General features: G+C 35.0%; 1 protein-coding gene across 11 annotated transcripts in view; it reads right to left on the bottom strand.

The window, feature by feature from the left end:
* EXOC6 (exocyst complex component 6) overlaps positions 1–8557 on the bottom strand; it is a 235485-nt gene that overhangs the window by 65126 nt on the left and 161802 nt on the right. For 8 of the 11 annotated variants that reach the window (XR_012512897.1, XM_074382587.1, XM_074382586.1 and 5 more), the window contains one exon: positions 7774–7803. The exons of the other annotated variants lie outside the window; for them this stretch is intronic. Coding sequence is in view for 7 of the 8 variants with exons in the window: in XM_074382587.1 (XP_074238688.1) it covers positions 7774–7803 (30 nt within the window). In the remaining variant the exon portion in view is untranslated. The remainder of the gene's footprint in view (positions 1–7773; positions 7804–8557) is intronic. 11 annotated transcript variants of the gene reach the window in all.

Raw genomic sequence — 8557 nt, 5'->3', positions numbered from 1 at the left:
AATTGACGAAGGATTGACTACAATGATAGGACTTAAAGATCTATGAATACAGTTAGAAATAATTACTTTTGGAAGACATGTCATGTTTTACGTCATTTGCATTAACGAATATTTACCCAGTGATATTTGAAAATTATATTTGTTTCCTACTTATCTCAAAGGCCAGAAAGCTATAAAATCATAACCAAAAAATCTCCCAAACAGAAATGTTACAAAATATTAGTACAAAAACATCTTACATAGGGTTGATTTGTTAGAAAGGTAATAAAGAATGTTAAGTACATGTTCAAGATGTTCATTGCAACATTTGTTCTTCAAATCACACATTAAAAGTCAGATTAGAAACAACTTTTTGAATGAGTTTTTAGCATTTAGACACTATGCACAGTGAAAAACTGCATATCTGAAATGGAATGTCAATTTCTCAATCAAAAACTTTAGAGATAAAAGCCGATGCAAACAATATATTTGACAGATACTGATGAACTGCCAAAAAGGAATGTAACAAACAATGCAAAACCCAGCATGCTTCAAGATCCCCCAAACCCAAGAGAAATTAGTCTGGGAGACATGCAGCTCCATTCCCCAAGCAGAATAATATCAATAAGAATGAGAAGTGGGGAAGCAGAGAAAGGAGAAATCAATGGCATGTCATTTAATTACAATGTAATAGGCTTCAGAATACTTAATGGAAATGTCATTTTGATCTAATGGAACAACTAGTGCATTTTAGTTTAATGTGCTTCTCCATCAAATCAGCTCCATGTCCTATGCATGCTGCCACTATCATGTACGAACTACAAAAGCTGATTAATAAATTGCCAAAAAATTACTATTAAATTCATTTCATAAGCAAACACGCTGTACAATATAAGTGGTATTGCTTTATGGAAACCTTTAAAATTTAACACGGGTTCAGGTGTTACAAATGATTAGACAGCAATAGCACTGGAGCTGAAAACGAGAATAGACACAGACTATTCCACAAACCTGGTGGAAATAAGTCATGAAAACACACACACACACACACACACACACACGAATTCAGCTATTTATTTAAATACCATATGTAATACTAAAATCCTAACATTGAATTTTGTTTGATTAGGCATATTAAGTACAGGCTTATTGTTCTCAAAGATAGAAGATTAAAATATTTATACAGTATTTTATAAATCTTCAGATGAAATAAATAGCTCAAAATTTAAGTTCATAAAATCAAAGGTTCGCACTCTTTAAAATTTTTTAAAGTTATATTTCATAAGATTATACATTTTTTAAATGTCTACTTTGTAACCACAAAATGTATATTCTTAAAACTTCATCTACTACATATTTTCAGATAGAAAATTTTAATATTCCAAAAATTTACATGCCCAAAGATATATTTGATAATTTATTTCTACTGTCTATAGCCATTGGCACACTGGTATAATCTTCTGAACACTATTATTATTATTATTGATGCCTTTAATAATATATCATTTTTAAGAATAATAGTCTGAGTACTTTTACAATTATCTTTTAAAAACTAGCCCTTTTCATTAGAGATGCTCCAGTTTTTAACATTATAACAAAAAAAGCCAAAATAAGTGAAGTGACTGAGAAAACACGGCACATTTAATAAATTTCAAGCATCTCAACACTTCTCCTGCCCTCATCTGAAAAATTAACTGCAACTATTACCAACATTTTCCTTCTCTTAACAAAGTTCAGTAAGTAAAAACACCTGCTAAGCTTTTAAAGGTAACTACTTTTTTTACCCTGCTCTAATATTTTGCTGAAAAACAACTTGCAAAGAGAGAAAAACCCTTAGACAAACTTCTTATATTTCAAAGGAACTTGTAAAAGAGAATCTGCTGACATATTAGATCCTTTTTGCATTACCGAAAAGCTTTTCTTCTAAGAACAATTGTGGTAAAGAGACATTTGGCTCCTAGGAAATTCCCAAAGGGTCAACCATATGCATCCTTCCATGGCACCTTCACAGTGCTGCTTTCTAGATTCATGTCTCAAAAACAGCTTTCATCATTTACTTGTGTGTCAGTCAATATGATTTATGGACTGCATTCAACAAAGTCAAAGCATATAGAATGAGAAATATGACTACAATCTGCTAATTTGTTTTGTATTGAGCCACTTAAGAGTCAAAGACCTGATGTCAGACTGAGACCAGCAACACAATTAACCAGCCGGTGACAGATTCATCCATCCTCCCTGCCAGGCTGTGCCAATCAAAGACAGCATGAGGCAACATTTGGTGAAATCAGTAAGAAAACTCATTCTCTAAGTAACCTATGTGAGACCTTGATTGACACTTTTTGAATTTAGTTTGTGGAACACAGCCACTCTTTACCCAATAGTCCCTCACTGCAAGCTGTGAAATAAGGCTTTTAATGCCAATCACAGTAACAATAAACCACAAACCACCAACCCTCAGTCTAAAAGGAATTAAGGAAACACATCTGTTTGTATGTCAAGACAAATTTCCAAAATAATTTACTATCAGAGATTAGGCTAAAGATACTCTGTTTCCTGTGAAATATCATAAAATAATAAGGTAAAAACAACACAGTTTATTAGATTATGGCTCGAAACTGGTTTGTTTTCAAAATAATGTTTTCATAGATCTACTCTAACTGTAAGAGAAATGTACAACACTTAAAAACTGATTTCGCCAATTTAAATTTTCATCTGAAGTTTTCATTTCTGTCTCACCATTTTCTTATTTCAAATATCTATTTTAAAAAGTTTTGATTTCAACGTAATTATTTGAAAGCACTTTCCGATGCTGCTTTCATTCTCTCAAGTACATTTAATGATACAATGTGCTCGTGAAATCACATCCTTTCCGTACTGGTCTACTCTTCCTTCATCATCCCAGGAGAGCCCACTTTTCTTTACTTTTATTCCCACAAAAGGTTAACTTTGTACAATAAACTACTTTTTTACTTAGTAAAACGAAATATACATACTCAAATATATTGTGCATATTATTCTTTACATTGATAAAAGATTTTGCTTAAAAAGGCTAACTCTTGTCAAAGAAAAAAGGGAAACTGAAACAAAATCATGATCAATTGGAATATTAAACCTAACACTGATGACTGACTTTATTAATTCTGATTCTGCATGATCTTTTAAAGTTATCTAAATTAAAGCAGTAAAATATTGTCATTTTATATAAACTCTATCATAATTTGCTACATAAATTTCAGTTATGAGACTATGAAATAGTCTTTTTCAGAGGCAAAAGAAGGGAAGTATTTTAATGAACTGGTCAGTCTCCTAAAGAGCTATAATTTATAGTACTTAAAAATACACATACTGAAAGAAGGAGGTATTTCATTAGATGGAAACACTAAAATTAGAAATTACAAAGTTAATTAAAATATTTTAAAAGAGGTATAGTTGAAAACCAGGTATTTTAAATTAAGAAATCTGTTTTTCTTACTTCTATTTTATATAAGAACCACTAGAGTTTTACTATATGAAACATCTTGCTGAAATGTAAATACTGTTATGAAATCAGGAGAAAGATACCTAAAACATTAGTATAGAATATGAAAATTTCCCCAAGATTATTTCACAAATGCACAAGAATTTCTCTACCTAATAAGATTAGTTTTAATTCATTTTCTGGCTGAACACTGTATATAACACTGAAATGTCTGATTCCCAATAATATAGTATAGATAAGTTATAAAGGTTTAAATATCAAGATGAATTCCCTTAGTAAGTTTAAATAACATTAATACTACCTTGAAGACAAATTTTTGAAATGATGCTCTAAAATTCATAGATCTATCAAAATATATTCATTTTAACACCCCCAACATTCCCCCAAATACCTCTTATCACTCTACATTCTTCCTATACTCTCTAACTACTTCCAGTCCTGAAAGAATGAACTGGGAGACAACAGTTAACCACAATCCCACAGTCAACTATAAATTCCCATTCTCCCCTCTCAGGCTGTTCTTCCAACAATGACCAATCATAAGGGTATGAGACAGTAGCAGAAATGTCTACTCTTAAGACACACACACACACACACACACACACACACACAGAGAGAGAGAGAGAGAGAGAGAGAGAGAGAGAGAGAGAGCGCGAGGGTGAGCAAGTGAGTGCACACATGATCACCTAAAGTTGAAAAAATGTTTTCCTAAACTGGGAGAATTTCAGGACTGCATAATACATGGAGAATTTCAGGACTGCATAATATATGGAATATTTTTATTTCCCTCAAAACTTCCCCCATCCCAATCATAGGGGTCATCAAACTTTGGCAGTCTTTTTTGTTTTTTAAACAATCTTTTGAGCATGGCCTTAGAAGGCATGTAGTGATCCACATTTTTAGCTTTCTACAAGTATCATTGCTTCTGCCATGGCAATCCCATGATATTGTCAAACTCACCCTAACTTTAATAGGCAGAAAGCGAATGCAAGGACCAGTAGAGCAATAAAAGCCCAGAGAGGTCAAGGTTTTGAAGAAATGCTTCTGCTTCCAGGTTACTGGATATATTAGAAATTTAACAGGAGTAATAGTAAATGTTCATGTACTTTTGCCCAGAGTAGCAGCAAGAGGAAGTTACTTTGTGTTGTGTGGAAGCTAAATTTACTTGATAAAAGCAAATTGCTACTATCTCATACCAAAAAAAAAAAAAAAAAAAAAGCAAATTGGGCAGCTAGGCATATATTTAAATAGTGAAGTGATAAAATATTAAAGCCCTATAACTCTAAGAAAAGCAAGAGAAATTAAAGATGAGCTTGAATTTTTCCCATAGTGACTCCAAGTGGTACAGACAAGCCACAGAATTAAGAATAAAAAACTGAAGCAGGCCGGGCACAGTGGCTCACACCTGTAATCCCAGCACTTTGGGAGGCTGAGACGGGTGGATCACAAGGTCAAGGGATCAAGACTATCCTGGCCAATACGGTGAAACCCCATCTCTACTAAAAATACAAAAATTAGCCGTGCACAGTGGTGCATGCCTGTAGTCTCAGCTACTCAGGAAGCTAAGGCAGGAAAATGGCTTGAATCAAGGAGTCAGAGGCTGCCGTGAGCCAAGATCACACCACTGCACTCCAGCCTGGCAACAGAGGGACAGAGGGAGAGACAGTCCCCCCCCCCCCAAAAAAAAAGTTGCCAAAATCAGGCCGGGCACAGTGGGTCACACCTGTAATCCCAGCACTTTGGGAGGCTGAGGTGGGTGGATCACCTGAGGTCAGGAGTTTGAGACCAGCCTGACCAACATGGTAAAACCCCAACTCTACTAAAGATACAAAAATTAGCTGGGTGTGGGGGTGGGCATCTGTAATCCCAGATACTTGGGAGGTTGAAGCAGGAGAATCACTTGAACCCTGGAGGGAGGTTGCAGTGAGCCAAGATTGCACCACTGCACTCCAGCCTGGGCAACAAGAGCAAGACTCTGTCTCAATAAAAAGAAAGAAATTGCCAGAATCACTAACAGGTTAGATAACAGAAGTAGTTTACATATAATCATTAATAAATGATTATATGTATAATCATTAGTAAACTGGACAAATGTCATTCAAGCCAACTGGCTCCCTCTTAATACATGTAGGTGGCAGATTATTATTAACAGCCATACACAGACAGCACAAAGTAGGTCTTTATCACTGATGAATTTAGGCTTCAGTTTTTGATAATGACTCTCAGAGTCTAGTACAAGTAGAACTTCATTTACTGAGGCACACATTTAAAAAATATGTTCTACTTTTACACTGTTGGTGGGAGTGTAAATTAGTTCAACAATTATGCAAGACAGTGTGGTGAGTCCTCAAGGACCTAAAAATAGAATTCCATTTGACCCAGCAATCCCATTACTGGATATATATCCAAAGGATTATAAATCATTCTATTGCAAGGACACATGCACATGTATGTTCAATGCAGCACTGTTTACAATAGCAGAGACTTGGAACCAAGCCAAATGCCCATCGATGATAGACTGGACAGGGAAAATGTGGCACATATACACCATGGAATACTATGCAGCCATCAAAAACGATGAGTTCCATGTCCTTTGTAGGGACATGGATGAATCTGGAAACCATCATTCTCAGCAAACTGACACAAGAAAATCAAACACCACATGTTCTCACTCATAGGCAGGTGTCGAACAATAAGAACACATGGACACAGGGAGGGGAGCAGCACACACTGAGGTCTGTGGGGGGCAGGACTAGGGGAGGGACAGTAGGGGGTAGGGAGTTGGGGAGGGATAACATGGGAAGAAATGCCAGATATAGGTGATGGGGATGGAGGAGGCAGCAAACAACATTGCCATGTATGTACTTATGCAACAATCCTGCATGTTCTTTACATGTACCCCAGAACCTAAAATGCAATTATATATATATATAAATTACAAAAAAAAAAAAAAGAAAAAGAGAAACATGTTCTGTCAAATGGGTTTAAGTCGGGGGAAAATAACTCAGAGACTGAGTGCAGTCAAAGTCTCAACCTCCCTGGGGTTGGGGAGGGAGAACATTGGGATAAAGAGCTAATGCATGCTGGGATTCATACCTAGGTGATGGGTTGATGGGGCAATAAACCACCATGGCACGTTTATCTATGTAACAAACCTGCACATCCTGCATATGTACCCTGGAACTTAAAATTAAAGGAAAACACACAAAAACAAAGACTCAACCTTCCGAACTCAACGCGTCTTTGCTTTCTTCTGTTAGTTAACATAAATGGTCTCCAGAGTCAATTGCATTTTATAGCATTTTCTGAAAGTAATTATATGACATAGCAGTATTCTCAAATCTGGGTATTTTTCAAAGTTTTGATGTATACTCATCCTGAATGATAAGGGTTTACTGAACAAGTAATGTTCACTAGGCCAAGCCTTAGATTGTGGGAATGGGGTTGCAGTAAATACTATTTCTAGTTGATAGAATACCTGGGATAGGATTTTAAAAGAGTAAAAGAAATTTCAGTAACAGGAATAAGAACAGAAAGGAGAGGATATATGTTAGGAACATTTACATTTCAAATGCTAGATAAGATTTTGTTTTTCCCTAAGAAGAATTTTCAATATTTATACATTCAAAGAATACTCGCAGTTCTTATTCTGTCAAGAGCTTACAAGTAAAGGTGAAAAAGAAGAACAAACATGAAAAAAATATATATATAAAGCCATCAAAAAGGTTAAGCACTAAGGCAATTCAGAAGAGCAATACTGGGCTGGGGTGAGAAAGAAATATTTGCACTGGGTCATGAATCACAGTGTGTCATACACTGGGTTAGATTTCTACAAGCACAGTTTGGGATCAGGTTGTAGAGAAAAAGCATTCAGGAAAAGCACAAACCACCTTTGATACAAGTAACAATAACAACTAATATTTTTCAAGTATTTATTATATGCCAAGCACTTTTCTAAACGTTTTAGGTATACTATTTCACTTAACCTCACAAAAATCTGTAGGTCATATGTTGCCATAGACCTCATTTTACAGATGAAAAAAGATCACAGAGAAGTTTCCAAATGCATCTTAACATTAAGATGCATTTGAGGTGAGTCCAGTGCTTTCACAATCTAATCCCAGAGAATCTTGATTGCTTCACAAACAACTAATACTACCTTCAAATTTAGGTTTCCACAGAACTAAAAATATATCAAGGATGCTGCCAAAGTAATTAGCCTTTAATTTAAATACCTAAGCAGAGAAAAATAAGCCTGCAGGAAGTTCATTATTTTCTAATTTACATGCTAGCTTTAGTATATATCTACTTACCGACATGGCTGCGTGATCATTGTTGTTAGTCTGAGAAGGAAGTCAGCAAGGCAATCAAATAAAAAAGGAAAATGTATTCTAATAACAGCAGAATCAGTGTTTAAAGTAGCAAAAGGAAATATACTCTAAAACCAGCAAGTTCATTCTGTGTGTGCTGCTAAGTTAGAGGCATTCATTTATCACATAAATGTGACCATCATTCTTATTTTGAAGATTTATGCATGAGTTTTTACATCCACATTAATCAGACAAATCCTCCTCCAAACTTTTGTCTCTCTCATCAAGTTGTCTGGTCAGAATTAAAATACCAAGAGCTTTAGCAGTTGTCTCTACTGAATAAGCAAATTTAGAACACATCAGTTCTTTGACAAAGGTTCTGTGCTATAAAGCAGTGATTCTCAAACATTAAGCAAAAAATTCAGCTTGTTAGGCTTCAGAAATTTTAGTTCAGTTAGGTCTACGGTCAAGCACTATAATCTAAATATTTAACAAGAAGCTCTTGCACAGATGATTTTAATACAGAAAGAAATGCCAGTTTCTTCGCAAACGACAAAATTACAGAGAATATATAATTCTGAAGATGTTTAGGGTAAGTCTACATCTTCACATTATCTGCTAAAATAGCTTAAATAAATTACTCAAGGAAAGATGGCATACTAAATTATTTTACAGCTATTTAAATGTTTTGTCTCCCCTAAGGAGTGAGTAGCAAGCCAAAGTACAAAGTAAGTCACTCGTCTCAATTTAAATACATACATGCCCCTGCTGTAGTTCTGTACTAATT

The sequence above is a fragment of the Saimiri boliviensis genome, chromosome 12 (genome assembly GCF_048565385.1).
Source record: "Saimiri boliviensis isolate mSaiBol1 chromosome 12, mSaiBol1.pri, whole genome shotgun sequence".
NCBI classification, from domain to species: Eukaryota; Metazoa; Chordata; class Mammalia; order Primates; family Cebidae; genus Saimiri; species Saimiri boliviensis.
Note: the sequence above shows the minus strand (reverse complement) of the source record. Positions and strands in the feature narration are given on the sequence as shown.